The 25351-nt window shown below is 41.8% G+C and overlaps 1 protein-coding gene across 1 annotated transcript in view; it reads left to right on the top strand.

The window, feature by feature from the left end:
• The window catches only part of LOC126234948 (uncharacterized), a 145429-nt gene that overhangs the window by 79289 nt on the left and 40789 nt on the right, over positions 1 to 25351 (top strand). Inside the window, exon 3 of the mRNA XM_049943687.1 lies at positions 13881 to 13974. Within this exon, the coding sequence (XP_049799644.1) occupies positions 13881 to 13974 (94 nt within the window). The remainder of the gene's footprint in view (positions 1 to 13880; positions 13975 to 25351) is intronic.

Raw genomic sequence — 25351 nt, 5'->3', positions numbered from 1 at the left:
AAACAGAAGATAACAAAGTAGACGAAGTTGTGGAATTGTACACATGAGGAACACTGTAACCTACTGGGGATGGAGCAAGGAGGACATAAGAAGCAAACTCTAGCACTGGCAAAAAGTGCGTTCCTGGCGAAGAGAGGTCCGCTAGGCTCAACCGTAGGTATTAATCTGGGGAAGAAATTTCTGTGGACGTACGTCTGGAGCGCAGATTTGTATGGTAGTGAGACGTGGACTGTGGGAAAACTGGAACAGAAGAGATTCGAAGCCTTTGAGATATGGTGCTGCAGACGAATGTTGAAAATTAGGTGGACTGATAAGGCAAGGAATAAAGAGGGTCTTCGTAGAACTGGCGAGGGAAGGAACATATGGAAAAGATTGACAAGGAGAAGGGACATCAGGGAATAGCTTCCATGGTACTAGAGAGAGCTGTAGAGAGTAAAAACTCTCGAGGAAGACAGAGATTGGAATACATACAGCAAATAATCGGCGTCGTAGGTTGCAGTTGCTACTCTCAGATGAAAAGATAGTCACAGAACAACTCGTGGCGGGCAGCATCAGACCAGTAAGAAGACTGATGATTCAAACATAAAAGAAGACATGTAGTACATGTATAAACATTTTTATTAACGGTATCCTGCAGCCTTTATAAAGATATAAATAACATGTTCTTAGAACGGCACGTATGAAATGGAGTTACGTGGATACCGTGTGAACTGTCATGTTCCCCATCTGACATAAACTTATTTTTTTCTTTATTTTCTTTAATGTATACGAGACGCAGATGTGAGTAATCGTCTCTCATATATATATATATATATATATATATATATATATATATATATATATATATATATATATATATATACTGTTGTCTTCAGGCCTGTGACTGGTTTGATGTTTGATGCAGCTCTCCATGCTACTCTATCCTGTGCAAGCTTCTTTATCTCTCAGTACCTGCTGCAACCTACATCCTTCTGAATCTGCTTAGTGTATTCATCTCTTGGTCTCCCTCTACGATTTTTACCCTCCACGCTGATGTCCAATGCTAAATTTGTGATGCCTTGATGCCTCAGATGATGTCCTAGCAACCGGTCCCTTCTTGTCCAGTTGTGCCACAAACTCCTCTTCTCCCCAATTCTATTCAATATATGCTCATTAGTTATGTGATCTACCCATCTAATCTTCAGCATTCTTCTGTAGCACCACATTTCGAAAGCTTCTATTCTCTTCTGGTCCAAAATGTTTATCGTGCATGTTTCACTTCCGTAAATGGCTACAGTCCATCCAAATACTTTCAGAAACGACTTCCTGACTCTTAAATCCACACTCGATGTTAAAAAACTTCGTTTCTTCCTTGCCATTGCCAGTCTACATTTTATATCGTCTCTACTTCGACCATCATCAGTTATTTTGCTCCCCAAATAGCAAAACTCCTTTACTACTTTAAGTGTCTAATTTCCTAATCTAATTCCCTCAGCATCACCCTACTTAATTCGACTACATTCCATAATCCTCGTTTTTCTTTTGTTGATGTTCATCTTATATCCTCCTTTCAAGACACTATCCATTCCGTTCAACTGCTCTTCCAAGTCCTTTGCTGTCTCTGACAGAATTACAATGTCATCGGCGAACCTCAAAGTTTTTACTTCTTCTCCATGGATTTTAATACCTACTCCGAATTTTTCTTTTGTTTCCTTTACTACTTGCTCAATATACAGATTGAATAACATCGGGGAGAGGCTACAAGCCTGTCTCACTCCCTTCCCAACCACTGCTTCCCTTTCATGTCCCTCGACTCTTATAACTGCCATCTGGTTTCTGTAAAAATTGTAAATAGCCTTTCGCTCCCTATATTTTACCCCTGCGACCTTCAAAATTTGAAAGAGTATTCCAGTCAACATTGTCAAAAAACCTTCTCCAAGTCTATGTGATAAAACTTCGATTCCTTCCTCATCAGAACTTGTAAAATAACGACGTCAATGAACGCGTGCTTTTCGTCTTCCGCTTCGCTTGAGCCAGTGTAGTAAGGCATCTCTTTCAGTACGTGCAGATGAAGTTTTATCCAGATTTAATTCTTTTTTGTAAGGTTCACTGACTGAATACTATAGTTGCGTTTGAATGAGGTTACGAGTGTACCATTAATCACAAAAACACGAGTACGGTTCGCAGAGTTGGTATTCTTAAAGGGTCTCACAGTTGTCTAAACAAGTTGATGAATTGATTCCTCGGATAGTTTCTTGAATAAGTACCATTTCGGAATAAACTGAGTTAATCGAGAATTTGATGTCACTGTAATCCAGTATGAAAATAAGTCAACAAGCTCTTGCACTTAATTGTTAGATGCATTGGAAAGTATTCTAAAGGTGAAAAGTGCAGTGCTCTGTTTCTAAATTAAACATCCAAAAATTTGTTTCGTATACCTTCATGCCTAAAGATTTGCAACATATAGTTTCACTGAATATTTGAACACCCTGTTATCATTAAAATAAGTTTAATAAGAATTTCGTGTAGATTTCATTATCTGTTTTATTACATGCTTGGAATTATTTGGTACGCTTGTGAACGAGGTATGTTGTGGATTGTGTGAATTGTGATTTTTCCAGTTCATTTTTTGTAACTTATTAATCTGAAGGCCTGTGATGTCTGGCATAACGGTTACCAGAGGGTATTCTCAAAATCCGACCTACATCTTATGCTAACGGACCTGTCATATTCCTTAGCTTTTACCATGGGCTATGGAACAGGTCACCTAGGCGTGTGGCAGTGCCTTTGGCGAGTTTCACAGCTATGTGGCTGCAACAGAGAGTATCAAGTAAAGTTTACGGGCTGCGTCTTACGGCAGCACGTGTCGTCTTTCATCATCACAGCACTGCGAGAGGAGTGCAGACGCACGCTTCTGACGCAGGTAATCAAACGCTCCTAGCAACACGCAAGGCTCTGTCGTTCACCATTAGGGCAGTAAGTTTAGGTCACGGGTACACACTGAGTCGACAAGCGTAGTATTCAACGAGCGACGAACTACAGAAAAGTATGGCTTTTAGGCAAGACTTCTTACAAAGTCATAAGAGGTGAGGTAGGTGAATTGCCCTCAGACGTCAGGAAGAATGTAATAATTCGATTTCCAGGCAAGACATATACTGACAAGTGTGAATACTAAGAAGCTATCAGTTTAACAAGTGATGGTTGCAAAATATTGACACGAATTATTTACAGAAGAACGGAGAAAGTTGTATGGAACGACCGTAAGGAATGCCACTATGGCCTTGTAAAAATACAGGAACACGTACGGAAATACTGACCCTAAGACTTACCTTAGAAGATAGGATGAAGAAAGACAAATCTACGATCATCGCAGTTTTAGATTTAGAGGAAGTTCTGACACATTGAGTGGACTACACTCCGTCAAATTTTGAAGGTCGGAGGGATAAACACCGAAAGGTTATTTACAATTTGTACAGAAAGCGGACTACAGTAACAGTCGACACGAAAGGGAACACATAGTTGAGGAGGGAATGGGACAGGGTAGTAACCCGTCACCACTGTTATTCAGTCTATGCATTTAGCTAACCGGAAAAGAAACAAAGAAGAAATTTGGGAAAGGAATTAAACTTCAGTGACAAGGAATAAAAATTTTGCGGTTTGCACGGTTAGGCACTTGGAAGAACAGCACAGAACGGATAATGTCTTGAAAAGAATTACGTGACGAACATCAATAAACGTAAAACGAGGGCAATTGAATGTAGTCGAAATAAATTCGGTGATTCTGAGGAAATTAGAGAGTGACGAACTAAAAGCTGTAAATGACTCTTGCAATTTTCACGGTAAAATAACTGATGGCCGAAGTAGAGAGGATATGAAACGGAGACTTGACACATCAAGAAAAGCGTTTTCCAAAAATATCAGTTTATGTGTTACAAAGCCTTTTCTGAAGATGTTTGTCTGAAATGTAGCTTTGTATGGAAGTGAAACGTGTACGATTAGTAGTTCAGAAAAGAAGAGAATAGAAGCTTTTGAAATGTGGTGTTGAAGAAGACAGGTAGATCCCGTAACTAACAAGAAGATACTGAATCCAGCAGGGGAGAAAAGTAATTTATGGCACAACTTTCGTAAAAGAACGGATCGGTTGATACGAAACGTTCTGAGACATCTAGAAATTGTCAGTTTGGTATCGAAGAGAAGCGTAGGACATAAAAATTGCAGAGGGAGACCAAGACATAAATGTAGTGAAGTCACAGATGACAGTGCCACTAAAGCAGAGTTAATAAACACAGTTTTCCGAAACTCCTTCACCAAAGAAGACGAAGTAAATTTTTCTGAATTCCAATCAAGAACAACTGCCAAGATGAGAAACATAGAAGTAGATATCCTCGGTGTAACAAAGCAGCTTAAATCACTTAATAAAGACAAGGCCTCCGGTCCAGATAGTATACCAGTCAGGTTCCTCTTAGAGTATGCTGACAAAATAGCTCCATATTTAGTAATTATATACAACCACTCGCTCACAGAAAGATCCGTAACTAAAGACTGGAAAATTGCTCGTCACACCAATACCCAAAGGCCTGTATCACTAACGTCGATTTGCGGTAGGGTTTCGGAACATGCGCTGTATTCGAACATTATGAAGTACCTCGAAGAAAACGATTTATTGACATAGCCAGCACGGATTCAGAAAATATCATTCTTGTGAAACATAACTAGCTCTTTATAGTCAAAGTAGTAATGACTGCTATCGACAGGGGATGTCAAATTTATTCCATATTTTTAGATTTCCGGAAGGCTTTCGACACCGTTCCTCACAAGTGTCTTCTAAGCAGACTGCGTGCCTAAGGAGTATCGCCTCAGTTGTGCGACTAATTCGTGATTTCCTGTCAGAAAGGTCACAGTTCGTAGTAATAGAAGGAAAGTCATCGAGTAAAAAAGAAATAACATCCGGCGTTCCCCAAGAAAGTGTTATAGGCTCTCTATTGTTCCTGATCTATGTTAACGACATAGGAGACAATCTGAGTAGCCGTCTCAGACTGTTTGCAGATGATGCTGTCATTTACCGTCTTGTAAAGTCATCAGATGATCAACGCTAAATTTCGATTACGCGATGAGTCACAAAAATCTGAAGGTTGTAAATTCAGCTAAATACTTACGGATTACAATTACAAATAACCTAAATTCGAGCGATCACATAGATAATATTGCGGGTAGAGCAAACCAAATACAGCGATTCATTGGTAGAACACTAAGAAGGTGCAATAGGTCTACTACAGAGACAGCTTCCACCACGCTTCTCCGCCCTATTCTGGAGTATTGCTGTGCGGTGTGGGATCCACATCAGGTGGGGCTGACGGATGACGTCGAAAAAGTACAAAGAAGGGCAGCTCGTTTTGTTGTTGTTGTTGTGGTCTTCAGTCCTGGGACTGGTTTGATGCAGCTCTCCATGCTACTCTATCCTGTGCAAGCTTCTTCATCTCCCAGTACCTACTGCAACCTACATCCTTCTGAATCTGCTTAGTGTATTCATCTCTTGGTCTCCCTCTACGATTTTTACCCTCCACGCTGCCCTCCAATGCTAAATTTGTGATCCCTTGATGCCTCAAAACATGTCCTACCAACCGATCCCTTCTTCTTGTCAAGTTGTGCCACAAACTTCTCTTCTCCCCAATCCTATTCAATACCTCCTCATTAGTTACGTGATCTACCCACCTTATCTTCAGCATTCTTCTGTAGCACCACATTTCGAAAGCTTCTATTCTCTTCTTATCCAAACTAGTTATCGTCCATGTCTCACTTCCATACATGGCTACACTCCATACAAATACTTTCAGAAACGACTTCCTGACACCTAAATCTATACTAGATGTTAACAAATTTCTCTTCTTGAGAAACGCTTTCCTTGCCATTGCCAGTCTACATTTTATATCCTCTCTACTTCGACCATCATCGGATATTTTACTCCCTAAATAGCAAAACTCCTTTACTACTTTAAGTGTCTCATTTCCTAATCTAATTCCCTCAGCATCACCCGACTTAATTTGACTACATTCCATTATCCTCGTTTTGCTTTTGTTGATGTTCATCTTATATCCTCCTTTCAAGACACTGTCCATTCCGTTCAACTGCTCTTCCAAGTCCTTTGCTGTCTCTGACAGAATTACAATGTCATCGGCGAACCTCAAAGTTTTTACTTCTCCATGAATTTTAATACCTACTCCAAATTTTTCTTTTGTTTCCTTTACTGCTTGCTCAATATACAGATTGAGCTCGTTTTGTATTATCGCGAAATAGGGGAGATAGTGTCACAGACATGATACGTGAATTGGAGTGGCAGTCATTAAAACAAAGGCGTTTTTCGTTGTGACGAGATCTCCTCATGAAATTTCAATCACCAGTTTTCTCCTCCGATTGCGAAAACATTCTGTTGGCACCCACCTACATGGGGAGAAATGATCAGCACGATAAAATAAATCAGGGCTCGCACAGAAAAATTTAAGTGCTCGTTTTTCCCGCGTGCCGTTAGAGAGTGGAACGGTAGAGAGACAGCCTGAAGGTGGTTGATTGAACCCTCTGCCAAGCACTAGATGTAAGTTGTAATAGTTACCGAGAAATGAAGAGGCTTGCACAGGGTGGATTCGCCTGTAGAGATTGGACTGAAGACCACAACAACAACAATGATAATGACAACAAGGGCAGCGGTATTCTCAGCTGTAACTGACTTAGAACCAGGTGGGGGGTATTGAGAAAAATGGTTAGTTACCTCAAGCGCTTTTTTCCCTCTCTGTCCACTATATTTAGCACTTCTATGATCACTTTGAACCTTTGAACCGCCTTCGTTACATATTAGCGAAAGTGGCCTAATCTCCACCTGTGGCTCATGCTCAATCAGTCTAGTAGCCATCAGATCAGTCTTCTGACTGGTTTGATGCGGCCCGTCTTGAACTCCAGTCCTGTGCCAACTTTTTCATTCCAGAGTAGTACTCGCAAGCTACGTCCACAACTTGTACACCAAAGGAACTTGTACACCTGCCTAATATCGTGATTGGTGGCTAGCGGAAGTCTTACACTCAGTAGAGTATTCCTGGAGCCACTCTGTAGCAATTCTGGACGTGTGGGGTGTTGCATTTTTCTGCTGGAACTGCCCATCGGAATGCACAATGGTCATGAACTGATGCACGTGATCAGACAGGCTACTTACGAACGTGTCACTTACCAGAGTCGTATCTAGATATATGAGGTCCCATATCACTCAAACTGCACGCGTCCCACACCATTACAGGGCCTCCACCAGCTTGAACGGCCCCTGCTGACTTGCAGGGTCATTAGATTCATGAGGCTGTCTCCATATCCGTACACGTCCATGCCTTCGATACAATCTGAAACGAGACGCGTCCGACCAGGCAACACGTTTCCAGTCGTTAACAGTCCAATGTTGGTGTTGGCGGGTCCAGGCGAGGCGTACAGCTTTGTCGAATGCAGGCACCAAGGGTACATGAGTGGGCCATCGTCTCGGAAAGCCAATATAGATTGTTTCTTTGAATGATTCGCACGCTGGCACTTGTTGATGGCCCAGCATTGAAATGCGCAGAAATTTGCGGAAGGGTTGCACTTCTGTTACTTTGAACAATTTTCTTTAGTCGTCGTGTGTCCCGTTCTTGCAGGATGTTTCTCCGGCCGCAGCGATGTCGGATTCCTCATACTCACGGTACAGTCGTGAAACGGTCGTATTGCCAAATCCCCTGTTAATCGCTGCCTCGGAGAAGCTGTGTGTCATCGCTCGTGCGCCGGATACAACACAACGTTCAAACTCACTTAAATCCTAATAACCTGCCTTTGTAGCAGAAGTAGCCGATCTAACATCTCCGTCAGACACTTGTCTTATACAGGGTGTTACAAAAAGGTACGGCCAAACATTCCTCACACACAAAGAAAGAAAATATGTTATGTGGACATGTGTCCGGAAACGCTTACTTTCCATGTTAGAGCTCATTTTATTACTTTTCTTCAAATCACATTAATCATGGAATGGAAACACACAGCAACAGAACGTACCAGCGTGACTTCAAACACTTTGTTACAGGAAATGTTCAAAATGTCCTCCGTTAGCGATGATACATGCACCCACCCTCCGTCGCATGGAATCCCTGATGCGCTGATGCAGCCCTGGAGAATGGCGTATTGTATCACGGCCGTCCACAATACGAGCACGAAGAGTCTCTACGTTTGGTACGGGGGTTGCGTAGACAAGAGCTTTCAAATGCCCCCATAAATGAAAGTCAAGAGGGTTGAGGTCAGGAGAGCGTGGAGGCCATGGAATTGGTCCGCCTCTACCAATCCATCGGTCACCGAATCTGTTGCTGAGAAGCGTACGAACACTTCGACAGAAATGTGCAGGAGCTCCATCGTGCATGAACCACATGTTGTGTCGTACTTGTGAAGGCACATTTTCTAGGAGCACAGGTAGAGTATCCCATATGAAATCATGATAACGTGCTCCATTGAGCGTAGGTGGAAGAACAAACTAAAATGAGCTCTAACATGGAAATTAAGCGTTTCCGACACATGTCCACATAACATCTTTTCTTTATTTGTGTGTGAGGAATGTTTTATGAAAGTTTGGCGGTACCTTTTTGTAACACCCTGTGTAGGCGTTGCCGACCGCAGCGCCGAATTTTGCCTGTATTTGAATACACATGCCAATGCTAGTTTCTTTGGCGCTTCAGTGTAATTGTTCGATGTGTTCAAATCTCTTTCTCCCTCTACTATTTTTGCCCTCTACATTTCCCTCTAGTACCCTGGAAGTTATTCCCTGATGTCTTAACAAATATCCTAACCTCCTGTCCCTTCTTGTCAATGTTTTCCATTTAGTCATTTCCTCGCCGATTCTGAGGAGAATCTCCCCATTTCTTATCAGTTCATCTAATTTTCAACATTCTTCTGTAGAACGGAACCACATCTCAAATGCTTCGATTTCCTGTAATTCCTCTCCACTTTTACTGAGGATAGAAATGCCACCAGCAAATCTTCAATTTAATGTCCTTTCACCTTTAATTTCATTCCACACTTGAATTTTTTTTCATTTCCATCATTGATTTTCGGCGTATAGATTGAATAGGAGGAGAGAAAGGCTTGATCTCGTCTTACAGCCTTTTTAATCCTTACATTTCTTTCTAGGTCTTCCACTCTTTTTGTTCCCCTTTGGTTCTTACACTTATTACATATTACCCATCTTTCCATATAGCTTACCCCCATTTCTTTTTTCTTTAGGATTCCGAATATCTTGCACCATTTTACATTGTCGAATGCTTTTTCCAGGTCGACAGATCCTATGATTGTGTCTTGATTTTTCTTCAGTCTTGCTTCTGTTATCAACCGCAACGTCAGAACTGCCTCTCTAGTGCCTTTACCATTTCTAAAGCCAAACTGATCATCATCTAGCAGGTCCTCAATTTTCTTTTCCCATTCTTCTGTATATTATTCTTGTTAGCAACTTAGACGCATGAGCTGTTAAACTGGTTGCATAATAATTCTTGCACTTGTCGGGTCTTGCTATCATTGGATTTGTGTGGATGACAATTTTCCGAAATTCTGATGGTATATCGCCAGTCTCGAATATTCTACACATCAATGTGAGTAGTCATTTTGTTATCACTTTGCCCAATGATTTTAGAAATTCCGATGGAATGTTATCTATGCATTCTGTCTTATTTGATCTTAAATTTTCCATAGCCTTTTCAAATTCTGACACTAACACTATCCTCCTCCTGTTTCCTGTTAACTCCTGTCTCTTCTTCCATCACATAATCAGACTAATCCTCTCCCTCAAAGGCATTCAATTTACTTTTTCCACCTATCCGCTTTCTCCTCTGCATTTAACAGTGGAATTTACACAACGCTCTTAATGTTACCGCCCTTGCTTTTACTTTCATCGAAGGCTGCTTTGACTTTACTATATACTGAGCCAGTTCTTCCGACAATAATTTCTTTTCGGTTTCGTCACATTTTTCGTGCAGTCATTTTGCCTTAGATTTCCTCCACTTCCTACTTATTCCATTCCTGATATGTATTTACGCATTTCTGAATTTCCCTGAACATTTATGAACTCCCTTCTTTCGTCGATCAGCTGAAGTATTGCTTACTTATTGTTTCTTCGGAGTTACCTTGTATTCTCTTTAACTTCTGTGCTTGCCCCTTTTCAGAGATGCCAATTCCTCTTCATGTGAACTACCTACTGAGCTATTCATTATCCTAGTGTCTAGAGCTTCAGAGAACTTAGTGTTTCTCTTCATCTAAAAATGGTTCAAATGGCTCAGAGCACTATGGAACTTAACATCTATGGTCATCAGTCCCCTAGAACTTAGAACTACTTAAACTTAACTAACCTAAGGACATTACACAACACCCAGTCACCACGAGGCAGAGAAAATCCCTGACCCCGCCGGGAATCGAACCCGGGCGTGGGAAGCGAGAACGCTACCGCACGACCACGAGCTGCGGACTCTCTTCATCTCTTATTATTTCCGTATCCCACACATTTGCACACTGTTACTAAATTGTCTACATCTGTTCCGGGATACGCCTTACAATCCAGTATCTGATTTTGGAACTGGTGCCTGACGATGACAAAATCCAACTGAAAATTTCCCTATCTCCGGTCTTTTTCAAGTAAACCTTCTCATGTGATTCTTGAAGCCCATATTCGTAGGGCAACGGTTTCTTCTACTCCTTCCCCCACAACGGCATTCCAATCCCCTATGAATATTAGGTTTGCATCTCCCTTCAGGTGCTGAATTATCTCTTCAGTATCCTCTATACTTTCTTTATCTCATCTTCTGCTTGCACAGGACACAGCAGAGTTCCTTCGCCATCCTTGGCACAATCCGAGCTTATGCTCGTCTCAGATGACCTCAATGTTGACGTTAAACCCTAGATAAGGATACGTAATAGCAACGATAATTTTGCATGTGGAACGACGATACATGTAGATAACATGGGTTCCTTGTTGAAGGAATACTTTCTACATATAAAGACTTCTACTTGATTCACACGCTTTAGATTTGTTGGTAAGACTTGACTGCTGAGCACTATACATCTTGGTACTCTGCAGTTAGCAACTCGACTACCGTCTTCTCTATAAGCAGCAGCAGCAGCCTTTCCATTACAAAATTCGTGCAGAAATATATTATCGGCATACTCAGTATTTGTTAATACTTGCAGCATGCTTAAACAATACAGCAAAATTGGCCAAGAAAACACGATTACTATCACAGTTGGAAAATTCAGTTAAGGGAACTCTAGCACAGCTCCACAAGTTGAACTTCAGAACGACACAGACGATCCATAAACAAACCTGTAGTAACAGAATACCAAATTCCAAATGAAAACTTGCCTCTGTCTCCAGTTCTATCTCTGTAGCAAATACTGGACACATGATAAGTTGAATGTCTTATCCCTGTTAGTCTGTTCAACCACCTCCTAAAATAGTAACTACTAGCTGACAGAACCCAACATTGGCCGGCTATACAGTTTGCCAGTTTTCTATTAGAAACGAAAAACGGTATAAAATAAGCTGTGTCTGTAATGTAATATCAAAAATATTTCATTTCCATGTGTTCGTGAAAATACATTTGCAATTATGAAACAGTCATGCAAAGAAATATGCGTGATGTAGAAATGTATAACTACAGTACACAGATAAAGAAACGTAGTATAGGAAAACCGTCCGAACAGGCCTCGGAAGGCTCAACGGTACCGACCCATCGCCGTGTCATTCTGAGCCAATAGGCGTCACTGGATGCGGAAACGAGGGACATGTGGACCGCTGTCAATTTTCGTTGACGGAGCTGCTACTTCTCGATCAAGTGGCTCCAGTATTTTCCTCACAAGGGCTGAGAGTACCCCACTTGGCAACAGCGCTCCGCAGACCCGAACGGTCACTAAGCCAAGTATTAATTTTAATTTTAATAACGAACTGGAACAGTTCCAGTACAGCACTCGTGGCTGCCGCAACGCGGTCGCGAAGTGTTCCGAGGCATTGCAAGATAAGTTTTACATTCTGACGATAATTAATGGATTTGTAGTTTCAGCTTGACGATGCCCACTATGGACAAACGAGAGAGACTGTTATTCTGAAGAAGTTTGGGTATCCCGACTGAAACCTAGGTAAATTTATAGGTAAATGGTGCTACTGAGACTGCTCATTATTAAAGTCAAAATTGATATTTATACAGTTGCTGACAGGGCCGCGAAATATTGAAGATATTTACTAATCCAAGTGCTAGTTAAGCCCAACAGCGCTAAACTTCGGTGATCTTATGGGAACAGATGATACCACCGTGACAAGGCCGTTGGCAAGAAACACAGTATGCAAAATACAATTCTGTTATGTTCCTTTAACTCAGAACTTGATTTTAAACATCATTTCCAGTTGCATGTCCAGCGGCAGTTTTTCGCGAATCTCAGTGTTTACGATATATCTCTTGAACTGTGTGTCGTATAATGATATATTTCTGTAGCTACATTCTGCTACATATGTGGATACTGTCTATGAAATATGTTGCGAATAGTTAGTAACAACGAAGTTATAAATTTAAACCTCACGCCAGTGTTTATGTTAACCGAGCGAGGTGGCGCAGTGGTTAAACACTGGACTCGCATTCGGGAGGACGATGGTTCAATCCCGCGTCCGGCCATCCTGATTTAGGTTTTCCGTGATTTCCCTAAATCGCTCCAGGCAAATGCCGGGATGGTTCATTTCAAAGGGCACGGCCGACTTCCTTCCCCGTCCTTCCCTAATCCGATGAGACCGATGACCTCGCTGTCTGGTCTCCTTCGCCAAAACAACCCAACCAGTGTTTATGACGTCATATCTCCTGACCTATGCGTAATAAGTGGTATAATTTTTAGGAACATTAAGCGACATGTGAGGCTAACGTCTGCAAAATGTCTTGCGCATTGATTTAGTAGGAAAGAAGTAATAAATTTAGACGCCACGTACAATGCGGCAGTTTTTCACGGATCTCATTGTTGTGACGTAATATTTCCTCATGTGTGTTTCTTACCACGATATAATTCTGTAGGTGCATTTCGCAGCAAGTATGGATACTGTCCGGGAAATTTACTGCGAATAGAGTTGGTAGCACATTTAAACGTCATGAGCGATGCAGCAGTTTATCACATCATATCCACGACCTATGATAAGTAGGTGGTTTTAACCCCCACAGCGATTGTTACTTGACAGTAAGGGATGTGTGTGCCATGTTAGGTTGAAATCGGTCCAGTGTTTCAGGAGGAGATACATACATACACACACACACACACACACACACACACATATATATATATATATATATATATATATATATATATATATATATATATATATATATATATAACATGTGTAGATTATTGCAGTGACACGCTATATTTACGAGCTGCGGGGCTTTACCTGTACAAAATAAAGGTGTCTCAAATTTGACCTGCCGTTGAAGGCCTGTACGGCCTTTGATTTCATTCAGAATGACAATTTCATCGGTAGGCACGTGAAAGAATCTAATTTTTTAAATAAATTTGCTCTTATAATTGCATAAACATAGTAATCACCTTTTCTGTAGCACTGATAGTACAGACAGTGGCGTATGTTCAATCTCCTACAACACAGGAAACATCGGGCAGGTATTAATCGGTGTTGGCCTCAGTTTCTGACGGCGTTTTGATACAGTTCTATCATTCTCCTTTTAATACGTCCTATATTAAAGATAAATCGTAAAGTTTCAAATTACCTGGAATGTCAGCAGAAGTTTCTACATCAATAGCAGATATTTCATTTCATATGCGATATTAAATTAATCCATCTTCGTTAATAAATAAACGTATCTCATTTCTGTGTTTTGTTGCAGCTGTTGGGATCGCTGATGGTGATCCTCGGTGCTGGTCCTCTAGTTCTAGATGCTCTGCCAGAGGATGAAGCGTTTTCTATCTACAAATACCAAGGTACGTACTGTAGCTGCAGTTTATGGCGGGTCATGGCCCATCGAACATAGGCCGGTGTGAGGTGGAGGTTACACCATTAAGTTAAGTAGTGGTTTAGACTTTGTACATATGCACTGTTTGTGTTTTCCTTTTTTTCGTTTATAAATGTATAGTTATGGCGTTCTTTTAATCATTGACAAAAGTCTTATTAGGCACTAGTGGGTTTTATTGTTCTGAAGAAGGTGTAGTTATCTACGCCGAAACCTAGGTTAACATTAAGTGCTTTTTTCGCAATAGAGGCGGGTTTCTAGTTTTTAATAACGTACTCAAAACCTATTCGCAATTATACGTGATACTACCTTCAATCCTACTGTCAATGTAATCTACGTACTCCATAATAAATCTCTGACAAAACTCGGGACTGGCCGTGAGGCCGAGCGGTTCTAGGCGCTGCAGTCCGGAACAGCGCGACTGCTACGGTCGCAGGTTCGAATCCTGCTTCGGGCATGGATGTGTGTGATGTCCTTCGGTTACTTAATTAGTTCTAAGTTCTAGGGGACCGATGACCTCAGAAGTTAAGTCCCATAGTGTTCAGAGCCATTTGAATAATTTGAACAAAACTCTGGGTAACATTAAGTTCAGAATGATTGAAAAGAAATTTTTCAAAGATTACTTTCCTTCAGCCACATCTGACGTGTGCATTCGAACGCCCCTTCTCAGTATTACAGAACTATTCTAGAAATATAAATTTTGCACTTTTCGGTAAAAGAAAGATGATGTCCCACCATTTATGCACTTGTTCTAATGACGATGCCGGGGGTAGCAACGTACTTTGGATTTACCTTCACTGAGTCTCCATAAAATAAAAGCAAATATTTTGGGTCTCCATTGGTTTGGGGACTGTGAGAATAAGAAAACGTGCGTGCAGTGAGGTCGAATATGCAAGGAGGTTGAGTGGAGGGAAATGCCTCTGCATGTCAGTAACATTTTACAAAAACGCTTGTTGATAGTACCGGCGCTAATACTATGCACCCAAAGTTGAATACTTACAGAAGACGGTCACATATGAAGTTTCAGCACAGTGAGGCACCAGCAGTTTTGAGTTCTCCTCAGACGTCATATCGAAGCAGGTTTCGAATAAATAAGTGGAGGATTTGATTCCCGTTCATTCCTGTTGCGGATTTGGAGTGACTGCACGAGAAATATTCTTTACGATGCAACCGTACATGCAAGGCATGGATAGACCTTGTGGCAGAAATTATTTGGTATAAACCAGATGTTTCCGTGGGAGTGTATCAGTACTTAACATGCAATTGCAGTCAGTGTAACAAACGTGTTGATTGTCATGTAGAGAAGTTTGTGAAGTTAAATGCGTAACAAATATGTCTTGGCACGGGAGTTAATTACTTCAGAGAATTTTGTTTCTCAGGTAAGTAGTTCGTGTCACTGCGTATTTCATTCAGCCGCTATAATGCACATATCTAGCGACACGTCAGAACGTAGATATCGTCGTCCCAGATACATTTCAGTGTATAATAGGTGCTTACGTCAAGTTATTCTTGAGGTTACCGGTGGTTTTCCTAAGAAACAAATTATTGGAGGTCCTAATTGTTCAGAGGATGTTTCTTTGACTTAAATGGGTACTACTTTTTCTGGTAGTAATGGATGGTAGTAGCAATTGTAGCTGGATCATGGGCTGATTTTGTAGTACAGGAAGCTTTGAAGACGAGATATTGTAGGTTGCAAGAATTTTGGACTAAAGGCGTTTCTCAAGTACTGTATTTTCTTAGGGGGTTGTTTCCGTAGACAAGCACTAACCCTTCATACAAGGAGAAATATGAAGGTCAAAGCGTACAGTTGCAAGAGATTCTCGTGAATTAATGTCAGGGGATATAACGATTTATTGCAGACGGTAAATGAAACCTTGGTCTTACCTAAAATGGAGCAGCGGTTTTCTATTTCTTATGATAACATTGAAACCTGCGCTTTCTGAAATACGTCCCTATGTAAAACTGTATGTGGTCTATTTACGTTCACCCTTGCTCGTCCTATCTATTGTCTTGTCGCGGGTGGCTTCTTCAGTGTTAGCAAGGCTGTGCAACAGCTTCCTTCTGAGCTGCCCTTATCTCTCTGAACGAATTCACCTACCTGGCGGCCCCCATTCAGCAGGCACGGCATCACACAGTGGTGGCTGATCCTCACGACTTTCTGGGCACTTCCGTCATTTCATTCAGTATGAGAGTCTTATACGACGTTTCCCAAGGAAAGCACTTTTTCAGTTTCCATAGGCCTCGCAGCACGTTATTCGCAGTGTTTTGTTTTCCATGTAACCTCTAATCACCACTGAAAACCACGACTGCAAAATACTAACACGAATTCTATACAGACAAATTGAAAAACTGGTAGAAGTCGGCCTCGGGGGAGATCAGTTTAGATTCCGTAGAAATGTAGGAGGCAATATGAACCCTACGACTTATCTTACATGATGATGTCCCATACTCCTTGAGGAACACGAGAGGCAATATGAACCCTACGACTTATCTTACATGATGATGTCCCATACTCCTTGACAGAGCGTTTGATGATGATGATAACACCCAGTCATCTCGAGGTAGGTGAAAATCCGTGACCCCGCCGGGAATCGAACCCCGGACCCCGTGCTCGGGAAGCGAGAACGCTACTGCGAGACCACAAGCTGCGAAGAGAGATTAAGGAAAGACAAATACATTTATAGCACTTGTAGGCACAGAGGAAGCCTTTGACAATATTGACTGGAATACTCTCTTTCAAATTCTAAAGATAGCAGGGAGCGAAAGGCTGTTTATAATTTCTGTAGAAGGCACGTGGCAGTTATGAGTCGAGGGGCATGAAAGGGAAGCAGTAATGTAACGAAGTGAGACAGGATTGTAGCCTATTCCCGACGTTATTCAATCCGTATATTGAGCAAGCAGTAAAGGAAACAAGAAAAAGTTGGAGTAGGAATTAAAATCCAGGGAGAAGAAATAAAAATCTTGAGGTTTGCCGATAAAATTGTAATTCTGTCAGAGACGGGCAAAGGAAAAGCAGTTGAACGGGAAGGACATCGTCTTGAAAGGAGGATATAATACGAACATCAACAAAATTAAAACAAGGATAATGGGATGTAGTCCAATTAAATCAGGTTATGTTGAGGGAATTAGATTAGGAAATGACACTTAAAGTAGTAGATGAGTTTTACTATTTGCGCAGGAAAATAACTGATGATCGTCGATGCAAACAGGATATAAAATGTAGACTGGCGATGGGGCCGTAGGTCCAAATCGAGGAGCAAATCCCCAAGGTCATGGAACGTGTAAGTACATGAAATTACAGCATAAAAGTAATAACAAGTAAAATATAATATTTATGAACCCAAAAAAAGAAGCCATAAGTTAATGTAAATACAATCATCACTACAACACAGGAATCAGCTTAATTTTTCAAGGCACTCCTCGACAGAACAGGAAGGAGTGAGCCATGAGGAAACTCTTCACTTTCGATTTGAAAGCGAGTGGATTACTGCTAAGATTTTTGAGTTGTTGTGGTAGCTTACCGAAAATGGATGCAGCAGTATATTGCACACCTTTCTGCTCGACAGTCAAGTAAGTGCGATCCAGATGCACATTAGATTTCTGCCTAGTATTAACTGAGTGAAAGCTGCTAATTTTTGGGAATAAGCTGATATTTTTAACAAGAAACGACATTAAAAATGTATATGAGAGGCAATCTCAGAATACCCCGACTATTGAACAGGGGTCGACAAGAGGTGCGTGAACTTACCACTTGTTGTCCGAACCGCCCGTTTCTGAGCCTAAAATATGCTTTGAGAATGGGAAGAGATACCCCAAGACGTAACACCATACGTCATAAGCGAATGAAAATAAGCGAAGTACACTACTTTTCGTGTCACTTGCTTAGATACCGCTCGAATAATAAAACTGGCAGCACTTGCTTAGATACTGCTCGAATAATAAAACTGGCAGCATTAAGTCTTTGAACAATATCCTGAACGTAGGCTTTCCACGACAGATTACTACGTATCTGAACACCTAGAAATTTGAACTGTTCAGTTTCATGAATCATATGCCAGTTCTGTGAAATTAAAACGTCGGATTTTGTTGAATTGTGTGTTAGAAACTGTAAAAATTGAGTCTTACTGTGATTTAGCGGTAATTTGCTTTCTACAAGCCACGAACTTATGAACTGCACTATTTGAAACAGTGGCCAATGTTGCACACAACTTTCTTTACCACCAAGCTAGTGACATCAGCAAACAAAATGTATTAGAATCACCTGTAATACTAGGTGTACCATTTATACAGTATAAGTAACCGAGCGAGGCGGCGCAGTGCCTAGCACACTGGACTCGCATTCGGGAGGACGACGTTTCAATCCCGCGTCCGGCCATCCTGCTTTAGGTTTTCCGTGATTTCCCTAAATCGCTCCAGGCAAATGCCGGAATGGTTCCTTTGAAAGGGCACGGCCTGCTTCCTTCCCCGTCCTTCCCTAATCCTATGAGACTGATGACCTCGCTGTCTGGTCTCCTCCCCCCAAAAACAATCCAATCCAATCCAGTATAAGTAAGGAACAGGATTGGCCCCAGCAATGATCCCTGGGGTACCCCCCCCCCCCCCCCCCCCGATTTGACCGCGCCTCACTCAGACTCCACATCATAGTCATTTTCAGCACTACGTTCTACGAGTCGGGGCGTGGAATGTCAGAAGCTTGAACGTGGTAGGGAAACTAGAAAATCTAAAAAGGGAAATGCAAAGGCTCAATCTAGATATAGTAGGGGTCAGTGAAGTGAAGTGGAAGGAAGACAAGGCTTTCTGGTCAGATGAGTATCGGGTAATATCAACAGCAGCAGAAAATGGTATAACAGGTGTAGGATTCGTTATGAATAGGAAGGTAGGGCAGAGGGTGTGTTACTGTGAACAGTTCAGTGACCGGGTTGTTCTAATCAGAATCGACAGCAGACAAACACCGACAACGATAGTTCAGGTATACATGCCGACGTCGCAAGCTGAAGATGAACAGATAGAGAAAGTGTATGAGGATATTGAAAGGGTAATGCAGTATGTAAAGGGGGACGAAAATCTAATAGTCATGGGCGACTGGAATGCAGTTGTAGGGGAAGGAGTAGAAGAAAAGGTTACAGGAGAATATGGGCTTGGAACGAGGAATGAAAGAGGAGAAAGACTAATTGAGTTCTGTAACAAGTTTCAGCTAGTAATAGCGAATACCCTGTTCAAGAATCACTAGAGGAGGAGGTATACTTGGAAAAGGCCGGGAGATACGGGAAGATTTCAATTAGATTACATCATGGTCAGACAGGGATTCCGAAATCAGATACTGTATTGTAAGGCGTACCCAGGAGCAGATAAAGACTCAGATCACAATATAGTAGTGATGAAGAGTGGGGCCGGCCGAAGTGGCCGTGCGGTTAAAGGCGCTGCAGTCTGGAACCGCAAGACCGCTACGGTCGCAGGTTCGAATCCTGCCTCGGGCATGGATGTTTGTGATGTCCTTAGGTTAGTTAGGTTTAACTAGTTCTAAGTTCTAGGGGACTAATAACCTCAGCAGTTGAGTCCCATAGTGCTCAGAGCCATTTGAACCATTTTTGAAGAGTAGGCTGAAGTTCAAGACATTAGTCAGGAAGAATCAATACGCAAAGAAGTGGGATACGGAAGTACTAAGGAATGACGAGATACGTTTGAAGTTCTCTAACGCTATAGATACAGCAATAAGGAATAGCGCAGTAGGCAGTACAGTTGAAGAGGAATGGACATCTCTAAAAAGGGCTTACACAGAAGTTGGGAAGGAAAACATAGGTACAAAGAAGGTAGCTGCGAAGAAACCATGGGTAACAGAAGAAATACTTCAGTTGATTGATGAAAGGAGGAAGTACAAACATGTTCCGGGAAAATCAGGAATGCAGAAATAAAAGTCGCTGAGGAATGAAATAAATAGGAAGTGCAGGGAAGCTAAGACGCAATGGCTGCAGGAAAAATGTGAAGACATCGAAAAAGATATGATTGTCGGAAGGACAGACTCAGCATACAGGAAAGTCAAAACAACCTTTGGTGAGATTAAAAGCAACGGTGGTAACATTAAGAGTGCAATGGGAATTCAACTGTTAAATGCAGAGGAGAGAGCAGATAGGTGGAAAGAATACATTGAAAGCCTCTATGAGGGTGAAGATTTGTCTGATGTGATAGAAGAAGAAACAGGAGTCAATTTAGAAGAGATAGGGGATCCAGTATTAGAATCGGAATTTAAAAGAGCTTTGGAGGACTTACGGTCAAATAAGGCAGAAGGGATAGATAACATTCCATCAGAATTTCTAAAATCATTGGGGGAAGTGGCAACAAAACGACTATTCACGTTGGTGTGTAGAATATGAGTCTGGCGACATACCATCTGACCTTCGGAAAAGCATCATCCACACAATTCCGATGACGGCAAGAACTGACAAGTGCGAGAATTATCGCACAATCAGCTTAACAGCTCATGCATCGAAGCTGCTTACAAGAATAATATACAGAAGAATGGAAAAGAAAATTGAGAATGCGCTAGGTGACGATCAGTTTGGCTTTACGAAAAGTAAAGGGACGAGAGAGGCAATTCTGACGTTACGGCTAATGATGGAAGCAAGGCTAAAGAAAAATCAAGACACTTTCATAGGATTTGTCGACCTGGAAAAAGCCTTCGACAATATAAAATAGTGCAAGCTGTTCGAGATTCTGAAAAAAGTAGGGGTAAGCTATAGGGAGACGGGTCATATACAATATGTACAACAACCAAGAGGGAATAATAAGAGTGGACGATCAAGAACGAAGTGCTCGTATTAAGAAGGGTGTAAGACAAGGCTGTAGCCTTTCGCCCCTACTCTTCAATCTGTACATCGAGGAAGCAATGATGGAAATAAAAGAAAGGTTCAGGAGTGGAATTAAAATACAAGGTGAAAGGATATCAATGATACGATTCGCTGATGACATTGCTATCCTGAGTGAAAGTGAAGAAGAATTAAATGATCTGCTGAACGGAATGAACAGTCTAATGCAGGGGCGGGCAGGAATTATGCACGTGTGCGGTGCACATGCACCTGTGTAGTTACCAGGTGTTCTGCGTGCACACAGGGGCAAGCTGCCCACCCGCTTCTCTCCCCTCCCCACCATACCGTCTCCCCCCTTCTTCCTCTGTAATGCGTTTTGTTTCCTGGCCTGCTTTATTGAATGAAGGAATAAGGGTAGTAAGAGTGCTTGAAAGTAATCATCGTTTGAAAGAGTACCTATTACCTACGATACGTTTTATTTAATTATCACAGGTGGAGTTTACAATACGTTTAATATCTGGAATAAAATTTCTACATACAGACAAACGCAGTTACGCAAATTTTCATTACTGATGTTTGCTCTTAACCGAGACTTATTAATTTTCATAACAGAAACAAATCTCTCACAAACGTATGTCGAGCCAAACATTGTCATTATCTTCGCGGCTTCACGATGGAGACGAGGAAACTTGCTGTGGAAAGCCGTGATAAAAATCTATCACACGTCCTGCCAAAAGGAACCTGTCTCTCAGACGAGAATTACGCTGTAGACCTATTTATTCCAATTATCAAACTGGGATGAATATCATCTACAGAAACAGCAGATTTTCTCGAGAACTATTCAAAACCTTGGGATAAGTAAGACATATCCCCAAATCGCTTGAGAAATTCCTCTTTTATTGCACTAAGAACGGCAACATACTGAAATTTATTATAATGGCGTTCAATATCAAACTTCCGCTGACCAGCGAGAATACTGTCACATATTATACATTTCCAATTTTCACGTTTTTGCAGAGAGAAAAAATGATTCTCCCATTCCTTTTTAAAAGATAGCAAATCTCCAATTCTCCGTTTCCTTGATTCACTCTGCATTTTCCGGTTACTGAAATTCACTACGTAGTGGTCGCTTCGCTTCAACGTCCGCAGCTTAGCCTGGTACTACACTGCGGCAACCTGCCGGCTGTCGCCACTGCTCCGTTCGACGATTGCACGCGAGCAGCATGAGCCGCGTGCAACGTTTGCCCGCCCCTGGTCTAATGAGTACACAGTATGGTTTGAGAGTAAATCGAGAAAGACGAAGGTAATGAGAAGTAGTAGAAATGAGAACTGCGAGAAACTTAACATCAGGATTGATGGTCATGAAGTCAATGAAGTTAAGGAATTCTGCTACCTAGGCAGTAAAATAACCAATGACGGACGGAGCAAGGAGGACATCAAAAGCAGACTCGCCATGGCAAAAAAGGCATTTCTGGCCAAGAGAGGTCTACTAATATCAGATACCGGCCTTAATTTGAGGAAGAAATTTCTGAGGATGTACGTCTGGAGTACAGCAGTGTATGGTAGTGAAACATGGACTGTGGGAAAACCGGAACAGAAGACAATCGAAGCATTTGAGATGTGGTGCTGTAGACGAATGTTTAAAATTAGGTGGACTGATAAGGTAAGGAATGAGGAGGTTCTACGCAGAATCGGAGAGGAAAGGAATATGTGGAAAACACTGATACGGAGAAGGGACAGGATAATAGGACATCTGCTAAGACATGAGGGAATGACTTCCATGGTACTAGAGGGAGCTGTAGAGGGCAAAAACTGTAGAGGAAGACAGAGATTGGAATACGTCAAGTAAATAATTGAGGACGTAGGTTGCAAGTGCTACTCTGAGATGAAGAGGTTAGCACAGGAAAGGAATTCGTGGCGGGCCGCATCAAACCAGTCAGTAGACTGATGACAAAAAAAGATAATGACCTTTTGCTGTCTATCAAGTAAGATGTTAACGAATCTGAGATATTCCCTGTATTCCGCAATGATCCAACTCCTGGAGCAGTATTTTGTGATCAAACGCCTTAGTTAAAAAAAATATGCCTAGAGTTCGAAACCTGTTGTTTAATCCATCCAGTACCTCACAGAGGGAAGAGAATATATAGTATTTTCAGTTGTTAAACTACTTCAAAGACCGAATAGTACATTTGACAGCAAATTAATTGAAATAAAATGATCAATTATCCTTACATCCACAACCTTTTCAATAACTTCAGCAAACACTGATGGCACAGAAATAGGTCTAAAACTGTCTACATTACTCCTTTCTCCATTTTATAAAGCGGATTCACAACTGAGTCTTTAAACTTATGGAAGCTGATCATTCTTTAAGGAAGAATTACAAATGTGGCTAACTATGGTGTAAATTTGCAGCATAGTACTTTAATAATCAGGTGGGCACGCCATCATATCCATGAGAATCCACTCTTAAGTGATTTAATTATTGACTGAATCTCACCCATGTCACTACCACAGAAGAATATTTCAGACTTCAATCTCGGAAAGGCATTTTCCATGAGAGCTATTTGATTCCCTGTAGAAACTATTTTTATTTAATTCACCAGCAATGTACAGAAAGTGATTATTAAATACTGTACATGTATCTGACACATCCGTAACAGAAATGTCACGTAGAAGAAGGTGTAATTAGATGAATGACCAACACTAAATTCACTTGACGAAAATTTATTCAGCACTTGCACATACAAGAGCGCGGAGCGAACTGCCTCCGGCCAGAACACATACAGTATATATATAAAAAATCCAGTACAATGATTCTTGACATTTGTGGATACTTCTAGAACGTACTCGAACCGAATATAGAAATTAAAACTTTACCTTTCAGGTGAGTTTTGTGTTGTGGACTGGCAAGACAGCCAATCCACAATGGACGGTAGTCGAAAAGGCACGCGTTTAGCTCACGCAGGCTGGCGTGAGGTCTGGAACAGGACACGGTTGTTATAGTAGCAAAAATAGTACGTAGCTTCTGGAATACTTAACTTTAATCCATAATTGGTGAACATCGGTCTGACGGTACAAGCAAATGATAATGGCGCCTTGCTAGGTCGTAGCAAATGACGTAGCTGAAGGCTATGCTAACTATCGTCTCGGCTAATGAGAGCATAATTTGTCAGTGAACCATCGCTAGCAAAGTCGGCTGTACAACTGGGGCGAGTGCTAGGAAGTCTCCCTAGACCTGCCGTGTGGCGGCGCTCGGTCTACAATCACTGACAGTGGCGACACGCGGGTCCGACGTATACTAACGGACCGCGGCCGATTTAAAGGCTACCACCTAGCAAGTGTGGTGTCTGGCGGTGACACCACATTTTGAACTCACAACGGTCCATGCCACAGTTTATTATCTTAACCACTACACTTCAGTGACTGTGCCACTCGGCTGCTTCTGCGTCCTTGTTCTTACTACGAACTGACTATTTTGTCGAAATAGTGCTGCTGACCAGACACTTCCTTCACGACTGGCATCAGTTCAAATTGTCTTTTCGACTGGGGAATGTGAGTAAATAAACGCCCCAAAGAAAGGGATGGTTTCGTGGGCGCTCTTCACGAAATGTCCTCAGTCCTCTCCGTGTCGATTCCGAGCTGCGGTGTGTCTTAAATGTTATCTACATCTACATAGATACTCGGCAAGCCGGCGTACGGTATACCCTGTACAATTACCAGTCATTTCCTTTCCTGTTCCAATCGCAAATCGAAGGAAAGACGACTGCCTCCTTGCCTCCGTGTGAGCCTTAATGTGGTCCTTACACGAAATGTATTTTGGCGGCAGTAGAATCGTTAGGGAGTCAGCTTCATTTACCGGTTCTTTAAATATTCTGCGTACTGTTTCTCTAAATGAACGTCGCCTTCCCTCCAGAGATTCCCATTTGAGTTCCCGAAGCATCTCCGTTAACAGCTACATGTTGTTCGAACCTTCCAGTAACAAAAGTAGCAGCCCACCTCTGAATTGCTTCGATGTCTTCCTTCAATCCGTGCTGGTACGGATCCCAAACATTCGAGCAGTACTTAAGAATAGGTAGCACCAGCGTCCTATATGCGGTCTCAGTTACAAGTGAACCACTCTTTCATAAAATTCTCCCAATAAGAAGTCGACCATTCCCCTTCCCTACCACAGTTCTGACATGCTCGTACCATTTCATATCGTTTTGCAACGTTACGCCCAGATATTTAAACAACTTTACTGTCAATCATGACACTAGTAATACTGTATTCCACAGCCATTCATAAGAAACCTGCATGATTTCAACGTTGGGCATAGCGGTTCTTACCTCCATCACAGAGCGTCAAGAGAAGGGAAAAGGGGGGATGACGACCTCACCATCACATCCGTGGAGGCGTTGGACAAATTTTTGGGGAAATTTGGTACCAATGTGACATCGTTAACTCACGTCACATGAGATTCTGAGCTCTGGCCCCTCTTTTCACGTGTGTTGACACTTTTCTGTTTGAAGCGTCGACGGAGGTCAAACTTTTGCACCGTTATAA

This window comes from Schistocerca nitens, chromosome 2 (assembly GCF_023898315.1).
Source record: "Schistocerca nitens isolate TAMUIC-IGC-003100 chromosome 2, iqSchNite1.1, whole genome shotgun sequence".
NCBI classification, from domain to species: Eukaryota; Metazoa; Arthropoda; class Insecta; order Orthoptera; family Acrididae; genus Schistocerca; species Schistocerca nitens.
Note: the sequence above shows the minus strand (reverse complement) of the source record. Positions and strands in the feature narration are given on the sequence as shown.